Raw genomic sequence first — 14332 nt, forward strand, 5'->3', positions numbered from 1 at the left:
GCACCCTTGCTGAGCGTTGATGGTCAGGGTCCCCTTTCCAGCGTGGAGGGCTGGCGTGGAAGCAGCAAAGACCCTGCCATCTGTCATTGAGACACTATCCACCCCTTCCCTCCTGGTAATTTGTAGTCGTAGACATAGCAAATGCAAGATCATCCATCTTGCTGGATGAACCCTATGGCGTGATGACCAGTGGTGCCAGGGCAGACCCACTGTGCTCCTCCTAGTCACGCGAGAGCCTGTCAACTGCCCAAAGAGTTTTTTTTATTATTATTATTATTTATTTACGATAGTCACAGAGAGAGAGAGAGAGAGAGAGAGGCAGAGACACAGGCGGAGGGAGAAGCAGGCTCCATGCACCGGGAGCCCGATGTGGGATTCGATCCCGGGTCTCCAGGATCGCGCCCTGGGCCAAAGGCAGGCGCCGAACCGCTGCGCCACCCAGGGATCCCGCCCAAAGAGTTTTTACAGATTTCAGCGTCTTGTGTTGCACAAGCATTAGCATGTTTGCATCTCTGATATTGATGAAGAAACACATTTGCCTGGTGTCTAGGCAGAGACAGAAACTGTACTCAGAGCCAACCTGTGGTCCCCTGGGTGGGTCTGGACTCCGCTGGCTGCTCCACTCTCTTTTATCTTGGTTTGTCCTCTGCCGGACCAGTTTGGCCAGAACCAGCCCAGTTCCCAGTGATCTGAGCTGACCTCAGCGTGACCAGGTGCTTTCTCAGCCTGCGGTCCGGGGGTCAGAAGGGGCCTCTGACAAACACGCCCTCACAGGGACCTGTTGTGTTGCAGCCCGTTTGACGTGGAGGACGTGACGCCGTCCTCGGGCACCGGGAACAAGGCGGCAGCCCTCCAGAGGAGGATGTCCATGTACAGCCAGGGCACCCCGGAGACGCCCACTTTGAAGGATCACTCTTTCTTTGTAAGTTCCCTGGGATTCCTGGAGGAGAAACACTGAACCCCCGGGCGGGGCTTGCGCCCGGTGTCTGAAGCCCTTGACGTCCACTGTTAAGGGTCCTCAGCAACTCCTGCCGGCGCTCATCTCAGAGGCCCCAACCCAAACAGCCACTAAGAGAAGCACGTTCTGAGATGCCCTCGGCCGTCTGCACGCAGGCCGCCAGCCTCCTGTCTTCCCTCTCCCCTACTCCCCCCACCCCTTACTGCTCTGATAACCTACAGACTTTCCTGAAGATTCTCTGAGGTCAGCCTTTCCAAGGAGTGCATGCGAATAACAGCCCCCTTGTGTTAATCAGAAATGCTTGCCAAAAAGCTAACAAAACATAACCGATGCTTTCCGCTAACCCCCTCCCCTCGCTCTGACACCTGAAGAGGCGGCTGTGTCCCCCAGCAGCCAAGCCAGGGCGGCTGTCTGTCTGGAGTGCCCTGCAGGACACTTTCCTTGCCAAGCTGTACCGCAGCCGCTCTTTCAGTGACCTGCCCTCGCTCAGGCTGAGACCCGAGGCCGAGCTAGAGTTTTCTGTGAGTGGGGGTGGCCTGCCCGGTGTGCGGTGCTTGCCTCTGGGGCTCGGGGCACGTTTGCTTGGGCATGGCTCTGCCTTCTCCCTCTTGCTCGCGGGGTGACGGTTCCAGGGGTCCCGTCCCCAGGGTGGGAAGTGTGGTCACACGCATGCCCCTTTGCCAGACGTGGCTGGTCCCCCTCTTGTCCACGATCCCTGCTTTCGTGCTGTGATCTCTCTCCTCTGTGGCCAAGATATCCATGGTAACAAGATTTTCGTTTCTTAAAAGTGCAGATGTACTCACAAAGGTGCTCGTTCCCAAGTTGAACTAGTTTATTGCTGATAAACTTCGCGCACACTTTTAGCCCTTAAAACCTGGCATTCAAGGGAGTGGGAGAGGGATTCGTGCTGAAATCCCTTGAGCTATTTTGATTCAAAGAGGTTCTTAGCCTTAGTTTATGGTAGTGCTTATACTACCCTAGTAAAAGAAGCTCTTTCATTTGTAGTCAGGAGTGCAGCAGGTAACCTCCATCATACGTGTCATACATCATGTGATGAGAGAATGCACACGTACTCATCTGAACACCTATACGTGGGATAGTCTGCTCTTTACCGACATATAAAAGTAATCTTTGGGAAAAAGGAGAAAGGAAAGGACTAAAAAGTTTTCTGGTTAATGATAATAATAAAAATTGCATCTAATTCGTTGAATTATAAAACACAGGTGAGAAAGGTAGGCTAACCTAGGGGAGTTTCACAGGCAAATAGGAAGACTCTAGAAGGAAAATGTGCATGAACGCATGGACCAAAAAAACACATATATATCAGGTGCAGTTGCATACGTAACTATTGATGTAAGGCATATATTCATGCTCCCATACGGTAAGTTGTGGAGGGAGTTGGTAGAGGTTTTAATAGATAATTTAAATGAGAACAGGATTGGGCAGCCCCGGTGGCGCAGTGGTTTAGCACTGTCTGCAGCCCAGGGCGTGATCCTGGAGACCCTGAATCGAGTCCCACGTCGGGCTCTCTGTATGATGCCTGCTTCTCCCTCTGCCTTGTCTCTGCCTCTCTCTCTGTCTCTATGAATAAACCAAAAAAAAAAAAAAATGAGAACAGGATTAGAGAAAAACTCAGCAGCTTCCTCTAGCCTTTTTGGGTACAGGCAGATTCCTCAGAGGGCTGTATCCATCTGGCCTCAGCCATACCTGCCGTTGGCCATTCTTTGTTCTCTGCTCCAGCCTCCCAAACTCCCCACCCCCCTCCAGCTGGACCACCCTCTTCAGGAGCTGCTCCTGTGCACACAGTTTCCTTCTGGAAGGCTCTTCCGCCTCCTCGCCTCCACCTCCCCATCCTGTGGGGTGGAGCTCCAGGACCACCTGTCTCCAGGCAGCACCATCCCTGTGCTGGGGACCTGCCTCATTATGTCATGCCTCAATCAGAAGAGACACATCCCCTTGTACTCTCGTGTACCCATGGATGGGCTCGTCCCCTCATGGCACACCTCAAGTTCCCTTGAATAGAGCATCCCAGCTTCATCTAACTCAATGTTGGCCACTCCCATAGCTGCCAATCAGGTTTGGGAACATGGGATCAAGAGAAATGGCTGGCAAGGACTTCGGAATTTGAATAAGAAACCTGACTTAAGCAAACTGCCTGCTTAGGATGTGTGGTTTGGAGATGAGATGAGATAGGGCAGGACCACCTGGAGGACCCAGGGCTTCTGTGAGATGCCTGAGGTACCCCCTGGGAAGAAGCCCAGGGAGTAGCCCAACCCACTGCTACCACAAGGCCCCTCTTTGCCCTCCATATAATTAAAATAGGCATTTGCCCAGTACTTACATTTACTTAAAATATCAAATCTGGAACCGAAGAGAAATTATCCATTTCAAAGGAGTTGCTCTCAAATACTAGAACACTTTTTCCATGGAGCCACATTTGGCGCTGAGATACCACCTAGACCACAGCATAGGAAGAGATGACCTAGACATCATTTTAATGCCTGCACAAATAAATTATCTTGATTACCTGGATATTTGTAACCTCTCTCCCTTCTGCGTTCTGCTTCATGAATCACAGAGTGTGCTTGACCCAGCCTGGGTCAGCTTGAAAAGACAACTTGGTGTTTCCAGACACCCTGAGAGTTCTGGCTTTGCAATCCTGGGAGATGTTCAGGTTTATTCATCTTTTTTCTTCCATTTTTACAGAAGCTGTGCGAGTATATTTCTGGCCTCTGGTTATTTGTGGCATGGTTACTAAATTAATAGAACATTTTCAAGGGCTTGGGATTTGTGGATAGAGATTCTTTTAAAATAACTTATGAGAAGTGAAGCAGAACAAAGCATCACATCTTTTGAGTGAACTAGCATGAACATTGGAAAGTCTTTTAAGATAAATGCCAAAAAAAAAAAAAATTGGTAATGTTATTCAGAACTATGGCTGCCAAATACTGTGAGATCCTGGATTTTAGGAAACAGGCTCTGTTCCCACACTCCCCCAATCTTTTCTTTTGAAAAATATCAAACCTAATAATAGTATAATGAACTTTCACCTAGATGCAGCACCAGAAATAGTTTGTAAGGGCTTGTTTTCTTTTGCCACACATGCAACCGCACACACATATGCACACACAAAATCAACAAATAAAAAGTTAATATTATGAAAGTGCTGGTTGTTTCTTTTAATGGCTTGGCATCTTGTCTGGAAATAAACCGCACCAAACATATCATTTGTTGTTGTTGTTTAAGATTTTATTTATTTATTCATGAGAGACACAGAGAGAGAGGCAGAGACAAAGGCAGAGAGAGAAGCAGGCTTCCTGCGTGGAGCCTGATGCAGAACTCAATCCCAGGCCCCCGGGATCATGACCTGAGCCAAAGGCAGACACTCAACAACTGAGCCACCCAGGTGCCCTTACCAAACACATCATTTGTATTTAAAATAATAACGAGTTGCCTTTTATCCGCAGTCTAATCTACCTGATGACGTCTTTGAACATGGAAAGGCAGCTGAGAAGACACCCCTGTGTCTCAGCTTCAGTGACCTACCCAATGGGGACTGTGCCCTCAACCCTGACCCAGCTGGCTCTCTGTCCAACACATGCTCCACAAATCCAGAAATTACCGTCACCCCTGCAGAGCTGAACCACAGCAGCCTGTGCTCCCAGAATGAGGGCACGGATGACTCTAGCTCAGCATCTTCCAGGAACTCCTCCAGAGAAGGCCGAGAGTCACAGCCCCACCCGGAGGAGGACACAGATGGGCCTGGGAACCCTGAGACGCGCCGAGCGTCTGCCGGTGCTGCCACCAAGCACCTGTTCCTGGAGAAGGATGTGGCCGAGGCGCTCCTGCAGGAGTCTGACGAGGCCTCTGAGCTCAAGCCTGTGGAACTGGACACTTTTGAAGGAAACATCACAAAGCAGCTGGTCAAGAGGCTCACCACGGCGGAGGTGCCAGTGGCCACAGAGAGGCAGCTCTTTGAGGGCTCTGTCAGTGGAGAATCCGAAGGCTGTAGATCCTTCCTAGATGGAAGCTTAGAGGATGCATTTAGTGGGCTTTTCCTTGCATTAGAGCCACATAAAGAGCAGTACAAAGTGTTTCAGGATCTGAACCAAGAAATCATGCATTTGGATGATATTCTAAAAGTAAGTACCTTTTTAGGGAAATCAGATTAGGTTTGAAGAGAGGAAGAAACCAACATTCTATTTAAAATAGTTGTATCTTTTTGTTTTACCCTATCTTCACACAGAACCAGTAACCAATCATCATTTGAGTGGCCCTGACTTTTAAACACCAGGAGTGCATGTTCACCTATATTTCCCTAACAACAGATCAATGCAACTATGATGATCAGGAGTTAAATTAGCAGCCCTGAGGAATGTCTGGGCTCCTTCAGCCCCAGAGTTAGTCTTTGTAATCCCAAATGTGAAAGGGAGATACTTTGAGGATCACAATCTCATGGAGATGCTACTGCATAGAGTCCCTTCCTGCCTGAAGTCGAATTAGGCAACCCCTGATGTGGGAGCCACAGGCCCATCTCCCCACCCCCACCCCTGCACCCCTGCACTCCTGTCCCCACCTGTGGTGCTGCCTCCAGAGATTCCCTTCTCTGGTCTAGTCCCAACCAGGGAGTTGGAACCTGAGATTAATCACTCATCCATCATCATCTGTATTCTAGAAGCCAGGGACCCCCAGTTCCACCAGAGTTAGCCTCCTCAACCCTGTTCCTGATCAGACAGCTCAAGGTGGACTTGGTGGGAGGGGAGAGCAAAAGGGATGATTTCCTCTCAGGTGGGAAGTCCTAATCCTGAGGTTATTATTGCTACACTGGAACATATATGCTGCCACTGGGCGTGCAAATTAAACTTTTTCAAAGGCTGCACAAGAAGACAGAACCTGAATTTTGTCCTGAATCCCACTGCCATCACTTCTTGTGTTCTTGGCTTGGCCACTCTGATATTGCCATACAGAAGATAAATTGGATCTTTTTCCATGAAAGAGCAATTCTTTGGTTACCTGTCCTATCATGTAGGTTTGAAAATAAGGTGCTAGTAGTGAGCTAGGATTCAACCTGCAGAAGGCTGTTTCACCCCCTTGAATGGCTGTTTATAAAATGGGGTCTTCTCAGGGGCATTGGAAGGACATTTCCAAGGCTTTTCTATCTTATCCTTCTCAATGGTACTCACCTAACCCCTAGGGATATCTGTCCCCAAGGCAGCTGAGGCCAGCAAAGCCCCAACTCTCCAGGTCCTCTGAGTAGCAGGTAGGAGTGCTCTGAATCTGAAAGCACCAGTTCAGGACTCCTTCATGAAGGCTGCTTGTCTAATACTCCCATGAAAACATCTCTACTCCCTCAACAAACTCTTGTCTGCAGAGTTGACTGGCTTTGCTTAATGGGCAAGAGGTGTTAAATTTCAAGACACAACTGACCCCACGTGCAGCAGGTGTCTTAGAGAAAGCGAGTGGAGAGAGCAGCTCCCATTTCCAGGCATCTAGATTGCTGATAAGTAGTAGCTGGATCCACCAGCAGACACTCAGCAAGCCATCTGTTAGTCTTATAAAAACCTGGTGGTCCCAGATTTCCTTCCAGAGTATTATTTCAATCTGTTGTTGTTTCAAAATGATCTTGCCTCTAAAATCCTTAACTGTCTATCCCTTTGTTATGATTGACATTTAAACACATCCATACTCTGTGAGGTCAAGTTCAGCAGATAGCTAGTTAAGAAAGAAGACCCTAGAAGTGGGTTGCATCTGGACTGGCTCCTTCTCTCTCTCTGAGATTGAAAATAGTTTCGATCTGGGGCAAGTGGCTTTGGATCCAGCCAGAATTAAAGCATCAGCTGGACACAGCTTTCTCTTTTTCCCCCCCTTCACATTCCTAGGATGCTAAGCCTCTTGAGGATCAGAAACTAAATGATGCTGCCTCTGGGACGGACACCACTGAGGGTGAATGAAACAACTCTGATTTAAAAGACCAAAAGACGGTTTCCCCTGTGCTTTTGTGCCATCTTGAGTATCAGAGACAGATCTCTGCAAGGTGCTGCCTGCCTTGTGTTTCGAAGTCAGCAAGGAGTGCCACCTAACTGGATGGAGGACCTACCATTTAGTTCTTCTGATTTGCAGGACTTGTCCCATTCAATCCACCCCAGCGTCCATTCTTTTGAATATTTGGAAGGGCTTCTTTCCATCTCTGTGCCTGTAGCAAATGGCATTATTCTCTGTGTCATGCTTCTATCTGTGTTTGGCAATGTAGAATTTTCCAGGCCCTAGAATGAGTTTGCTCACATAATTCCAGGGCCCAGTCAGGGAAGTGATGGAACGTCTTCCTTCAGAGACACAGCTGTAGAGGACGCAGGGCCCCTTCTTGTTGTACCCAGCCCTTCCTTTTCTCCTCGATGATCAAAGAAAAGTATATATGCTGTGAATGTAAAGACTTACGTACGCTGTGTACATAAGTCTACTTATGTAGGAAGTATGAATTAGGTGGGTTTGCTCTCTCCGAGTTGGTTTTGTTAATCCTTTAGAACAGGTTCCTTTAGGTAGCCAGCTCTTGTCTCAGGACAATGCATTGCCATGTAGCATTACAGATGGTTGGTATTTGGCATTGATTTGACAACTTTAGATTTGTCTGCTGGTTGTATTTTCTTTGGGATTGAGTACTAGACAGAGGAGGATAGCAGGTCCGTCTCCCAGGACTTCCTGGGTTGTAATATTTTCTCAACTTTTCAGCCTAAAAATTTCAAGCACAAATGGAGAGAAGCCTATAACGGCTCCCAATGAGCCCATGCCCCAACTTCCATGATGTCCACTCATGGACAGTCTCATTTTGTCTGTTCTTCCCCCTGCTTATTTCCCCTCCAGATTATTTTTGGAACAAATCCCAGATATTGTGTCATTTTATCCATCCTTGTAACTTTTTTTGATATGAAGATTTTAAATGCTTTCTTTTTTTAACACCAACAACAATCCAAAATAAAAGCTTAAAAAAAAAAAGAAAGTGGGGGATCCCTGGGTGGCGCAGCGGTTTGGCGCCTGCCTTTGGCCCAGGGCGCGATCCTGGAGACCCGGGATCGAGTCCCACATCGGGCTCCCGGTGCATGGAGCCTGCTTCTCCCTCCGCCTGTGTCTCTGCCTCTCTCTCTCTCTGTGACTATCATAAATAAATAAAAACATTAAAAAAAAAAAAAAAAAAAGAAAGTGTCGCATCTCGAGTCAACTATTGCTGCTTCTGTTTCTGCTTCTGGATGTGTTGATATTTTCCTGATGCCTTCTGCCTTTGCAGTGCAAACCAGCCGGAGGCCACAGCCGGTCTTCCAGTTTAAGTCTTACAGTTGAAAGTGCTTTAGAAAGCTTTGATTTCCTGAACACCTCCGATTTTGACGAGGAGGAGGAGGAGGATGGTGATGAGGTTTGTAATGTTGGAGGAGGCGCTGACTCTGTATTTTCAGACACTGAGACTGAGAAAAATAGGTAAGTGTCAAGTTGGTGTCTGCTCACACCTCAGTAGGTGGTGGTTGTTCTCGCGGGGTGGGGGTACACCTGTGCGCATCCCCAGGAAGAGAGCACTCCCTACATGAAGGGCCAGTTGGCTTTCAGCTCCCTTTCATTGTCGAGGACAGATTTTAAATAGTGTTCACCTCTTTTGTGCTGTTTAAAGAAGAATGAATTGCTTTTCCTGCTCATAAATGGTGGGGACATTTTTTGCATGATTATGCACGTGTGTATCCATTTATGTGTGCACACCTGCATCTTGGAGGGCTCAGGGTCTACAGCCTGACCCCAATTTAATTAATTCCAGATTAACTAGGTAGGCTCTGTTTCCTGAGAACTCTTACTGGACAACCCGTTCATACTTGGTTCTCCTCAGTCTGTGTCTTATATCTAATCTCATCATTTTGTTATGCTCTGCTTTTTCCACCCCTTTATCTCTTGTTCCCTTTAGAAAAGTAGTTGTAGATCAAGCTCATCAGTGCACATATCAAAGCCAGGTTTAAGCCCGGGACGCATATTTACCTTAGGACGAGGAAGGCCAACTGATAACTAGGAACAGATTGCTCCTGGTGGAGAATGCACCTTCTCTGGGGTGGGCAGGGGGGGTGAGGCAAGCAGGAAGGGATGACAGATGAAATGTTGTCACCTTCTCCACCAGGCATTTTTTTTTTTTTTTTGCTTTTTTTTTTTTTTTTTTTTTTTGGAGCCAATTGCGGAACTCGATCCCAGGACCCTAGGATCATGACCTGAGCCAACGGCAGACACTTAACCGACTGAGCCACCCGGGCACCCATCCATCAGGCTTTCTTGTACAGCCAAACTTGTGTTTGGAGCTAGAGTCTGGGGTCCTTTTTGTGACTTTAGCTGAATTAAATCAAGCACAGTGGAACATACCTTTGTTAATGGTTGGGGGAGAAAAAAAGCACACACATACTTTCCCAAAGGGTGGATTTCTACCATCTTTACTTTTGACATTTTATACAAGCATGTTTTCAAGTTACAAGGAGCTCTAGCTGTCCCAATCTTTACAAACCGCTCTGTGGGTGATGTTGTGTTAACATTTTTGAGGGTATTCTTGTTTCTAGAGAGCTCATTCTTAATCAGGAAATGAAAAAGTGAGAAACAGAATTTATCCGTTGAGCAAACAGAGAGCAAGGCAAACAAAATCTATTAAATGAATGGAATATTTAAGTCATCCTCCTACATTCGATGCAGAGATTTTTCTAACTTGAATTTGTGAAGTACTTCTAAACCAAAAATCCCTCTACTCCTTAGCTTAAGCTGTTATGTGATATATCAAAGTCGAATCAAAACTTTCATTCTTGTTGCTGTTGGAAGCATTTTAACAACAAAAGCATTGTGGGTTTTGTACACTTTGTAGACCATTGATATTAAATTGTCTAAACTGATCCACTTTATGTCATCAATGTTATTAGAGGAAATTGAGGAAATTGGGGATGTTTTAAATATGTGTTGATTGCCAGGGCACAAGCAGAGTGCTTTCCCCTTGGAGGCAAGTGTGAATTTGGAGGAAAGCTTTCAATGCCCTTACACTCGGGTGTGTGATCTTTTTTAAATCACAGAGGCTAGGGGTGCAAGCCTAGAAGCCACTAGCTGCCTGGGTAACAGGACACCGTGGTGAACAGCTCTGCTAGTCAGTCCTCCCCAGTGTGAGATGAGACAACTGCTCCCTCTTTCCCACATAGATTAATTTTCAGAACCAAACTGGATAACAGAGGCAACAGATTTATTTGTAAATGTAGGTGCCCATCATGACCTGACCATAGACAGTCCCATGGAGAGGCTGAGACAAGGCAGGAGAGGCGGAACGAGGCCCGGCCTGGAAAGATGCAAATGCCCCTCTCAGCCTTTGTCTGGAGCGGAATGTCCTGTCTCCCGTTGGCAGCTCTTCTCTTTCCCTTTCTTCAAGTCGCCATTGATCTGAGGCCAAGAAAACGTCTTGATGTTACTTCTTAATGGTATCGCTCTTGGGAAACCACCAAAGTTGAGGACAGTTTAATCCTGGAAAGCCTGGCAAAGCGCCCCATCCACTGAGCAGGAAAGGGTAACAAGTGCAAGATGAGAGCACGGTTCAAAGACTCCCTGGTCTGCCTGCTTAAGACCACTCCAATGGCTCCAATGACTCCAATGGCTCCAATGGCTCCAATGGCTCATTGTGCCTGGGAAGCAAACAGAGAGCCCTGGAAGCAATATGCTCGCGTGACCTTCTAACAAGGCAAACTGGTGCCCAGGCCGACTCAAGAAGTAGTTTTCGAAAAGTATCTCAGGTTGTCGGGGAGGCCCACAGAAGCCTCTGTTTGGGGGGTGCCCTTCCATGACCTGTGATGAGTTGACCTGTGGTTTCCACACTAAAAGGAAGTGCTCACGTGTCGCTTCCCTTCCCGCCCCAGCGCTTACAGAGCAGTACACCCGGAAGCCAGGGGCCACCTCAGCGAAGCGCTGACAGAAGACACGGGAGTGGGGACCAGCGTGGCCGGAAGCCCCCTGCCGCTGACCACAGGAAACGAAAGCCTGGACATCACCATCGTCAGGCACCTTCAGTACTGCACCCAGCTCGTTCAGGTAGGATTGGGGCTGTGTCTGTGTTAGAGCCTGGGTCCCAGAGGTGCCAAGAGTGTGGGCTTCCTTTTTCAGTTTTGCCAGAGAAATGATTCAGGAATAAGGGGCCAGTCCTCCTTTGAGTTGGGCCAACTCAAAAGTCCTCATGGCATGGCCATTCTCCATCCTCCCTGAAGCCTGGGGTTTTCTAGCTTAAAACCTAGCTCTCCACCCTTGAAAAGGTAATAGGTTAGCTCTCGCTCTCCAGTCATTTGATAAAGGAGTCATGTGACCAAGGAAAAAATTTGACTCTGAGAGCCAGAGTTACTGAGTGTATGTTAATGTGAAGATGTCACGTGACTCACCTGTCTACCACCTGGACAGCTAAAGGCAAAATGTCATTGAACATAACCCCAGTTTTCCAGATCTTGAATGAATACTCATTAGCAATGGGAAAGAATACTTTCATAGGCCATTATCATCACCAGTTACCTCTCATTCTGATACACCGTGGGACTTATTTTTCTTTCCATTTCAAGTTGTTTGCCAACTAAGATTTTGCAGCACTGAAGACAGTGTTTCAAAATCCTTTTATTGCAGGAAGTGTTTGAGCTATCTTGAACAAAGCATTTTCCCTGAGCATCTACTTAAGTGCTTCCTCCTTGCCTGGTTGCCTGTCTGCTCCAGCCTCCTTGCATGTGTGGGGAACAGGATAAGAATGTGAAAGCAAATGTGGAAGGTCTTCGGGAGGGATTGGCCAGGCAGGAAGGGTGCCAAAAAAGGAGAAATTGTGCTCCTAAGAGCATGGGTCCAACAGGAAGACAAGAGGCAGGGTAAGGAGGAAAAGGTTCTAGAGAGGCCAGAAGTGGGTTTGCATGCTTCTTCCATATACACTTGGAACAAGATGTAGAATATGCCTCTCCTCCACGAATAAAGAACCCCAAAGTCACCTTAGACACTGTGGGAAGCTGATTGGCAATTATGACTCTGCCACCATGTTGACCAATGACCCAATTGATCTCTTCTGTTGACTTTGGAATCCGCAAGCCATTTACTGACAACCAGTCTGGGAGGAGGTGCAATTTTTTTTTTTTTCTGACTAAAAGGGACAAGGATTGTGGTTCACTTATAGCTATTCTCTATTCCCCAACCAATTGAATGAGATGGTTTTCTGTAGTTCTTTGTCTTTGTTGAGCTTGATTCTATGCTGAACCAATGACCTGTTCACCTTTTAGAGGGAAAGTCATTATTTTGTGAGACATAAGAGAATTCTCTTCCATGAAGGAATGAATGTTTTCTCTCACAGACTAACTGGCAAGCAATGTTCAGTGCCATGTTCTTGCCGATACTCAGGCCACAGTTATAACAAGTCAGCGCTTCTGTGGGGAAAATCAGTACCAGAAAAACAAAAGAGGTAGATATAAAGATGTAGAATGAAGGAATAAGGATTAGAAACATAATTTCTAACTCACATCCACTGCTGAATCGGTAAGTTTATGTCTTCTTTTGGCGTCTAATTGCAAAGAGATAAAAATGGGCATTCCATAAGAATCATAATAGCTATAATTACACCTAAAATCACTTCATTTCTACTGTATTTTCTTACATGAAAGGCATCAGCACATAATTGCTAGATTAGACTTCTGAATTCAAAAATCCTATTTGTGTAGTCGAGAGGATTTAGACAGTACAGGACGGTGGTTCAGGCTGCATCCTGCATCCATGCCTACCATGTGACCAGGACAGGTCTCCGAGGGACACAGGAAGGATGAGAACCTTTAGGCAGCTACCCGCTTCTGTTGTCTCTCACACCCTTTGCTCTTGTGACCTGCACATAGGTGAAATCACTTGCTATTTCTGTGGCCTTGGGCATGTTACTTGATCTCTCTAGCCTCAGTCTCCTCAGCAGTAAAATGGTATATCAAGGTGTGCCTGCGGGGCTCAGTCAATTAAGTATCCAACTCTTGGTTTCAGTTCAAGAGTCTTGAGATCAAGCCCTGCATTGGGCTCTGCGCTCAGCTCAGAGTCTGCTTAGGATTCTCTCTCTCTCTCTCTCTCTCTCTCTCTCTCTCTCTCCTCTTCCTAGCTCTCTAAATAGATAAACAAATAAATAAAATCTTTAAAGTGGAAGATCAATAGTATTGATAGACTCTTAGGGTAACAGTGAGAAATAGCATGAGCTAATGCATGGGGTCAGACTATCTGGTACATAAAAAAGTACTCGTTAATTAGAACGAGATAGCCTTGGTTATAATCATGATTATTATACAGCATGCTCTTAACTTTCAGCTTGAAAACAAGAAAATAAATCCATGCTGTAAAAAATTACTACTTGTAAAATAAATCTCTTTTCTGTTAGCCCATGGAGAAGCAGCCTAAATAGGCCTTCCAAGTTTCAAGGAGGATTTACAGAAGATTTACGATACATAAAAGGAAAGGCAACTTTATAATAACCTTGCAGCTCTATTACTGAGAACATTCCAGAATCTATACAGGCATGAAAAACATTTAAAACAACAAAATCACGTGTGATTTCATCAGATGTTGTAAACAGCATGGAATGAGGAACATTCTCAAACTGGAACCAAACAACTGAATGGGTTTATTTAGCATCACTGCTGAGTTAAGAAAGATGGGGTTGGGCCAGGAAACCTCCAATGACAACGACATAACTGACCCGGTGGTTCTGTTTGTTTTATCAGCAAATTGTTTTCTCAAGCAAAACCCCATTCATGGTGAGCAATCTCCTGGAGAAGCTTTCTAGGCAAATCCAGGTGATGGAGAAACTGTCAGCTGTCAGCGATGAGAACATAGGGAACATCAGTTCTGTCATTGAAGGTAAGGCCCTGCCCGTCACACCACCAGCTGTACAGATGATGGCCACTGGTGCACCGTTGGCCGCATCTCTTCCTTGCTGTGTCAGGACTGCAGGAGGGCATGCTCAGCTGTAAAATCAAGGGATATCTCCATGCTTGTGCGGTTTCATTAACACTTGGGAGTCAAACACTTGGGGGGGGGAGTCCCTCCACCCCCAGAAGTCAGATACTAGGACATACACATAACCAGCATCCAACTCGTATGCAATCTCACAGGCTCTTCCTGCCAATGCACTTCCATTTGGGAACAGATGACTAGGATTGTGCTTACGCCACGGGGCTGGCTCAGGTGCTTCCCATAGTGGCTGCCTGGCAGATACAGGAGACTCCCAGACTGTCCTTGGAAAAGGTGGAAATATGTGGATTCACAGGCATTCAGGAAAGTCCCTGGTTCTCCCAGTGGAGAACCTGACACGGGGAAGATGCTTCTGAATTTGTGTGGTCTGACCAC

General features: G+C 46.7%; 1 protein-coding gene across 7 annotated transcripts in view; it reads left to right on the plus strand.

The window, feature by feature from the left end:
- Nucleotides 1–14332, plus strand: part of RIPOR2 (RHO family interacting cell polarization regulator 2) — a 220819-nt gene that overhangs the window by 186339 nt on the left and 20148 nt on the right. For 5 of the 7 annotated variants that reach the window (XM_041770239.1, XM_041770240.1, XM_041770243.1 and 2 more), the window contains exons 12-17: nucleotides 793–922; nucleotides 1330–1479; nucleotides 4426–5100; nucleotides 8238–8425; nucleotides 10858–11029; nucleotides 13708–13843. In XM_041770239.1, the coding sequence (XP_041626173.1) occupies nucleotides 793–922; nucleotides 1330–1479; nucleotides 4426–5100; nucleotides 8238–8425; nucleotides 10858–11029; nucleotides 13708–13843 (1451 nt within the window). Of the gene's footprint in view, nucleotides 1–792; nucleotides 923–1329; nucleotides 1480–4425; nucleotides 5101–6837; nucleotides 7991–8237; nucleotides 8426–10857; nucleotides 11030–13707; nucleotides 13844–14332 lie in introns of those variants that run through there. The other 2 variants (XM_041770244.1, XM_041770246.1) reach the window with 2 other exon arrangements.

The sequence above is a fragment of the Vulpes lagopus genome, chromosome 10, assembly GCF_018345385.1.
Source record: "Vulpes lagopus strain Blue_001 chromosome 10, ASM1834538v1, whole genome shotgun sequence".
Lineage (NCBI taxonomy): Eukaryota > Metazoa > Chordata > Mammalia > Carnivora > Canidae > Vulpes > Vulpes lagopus.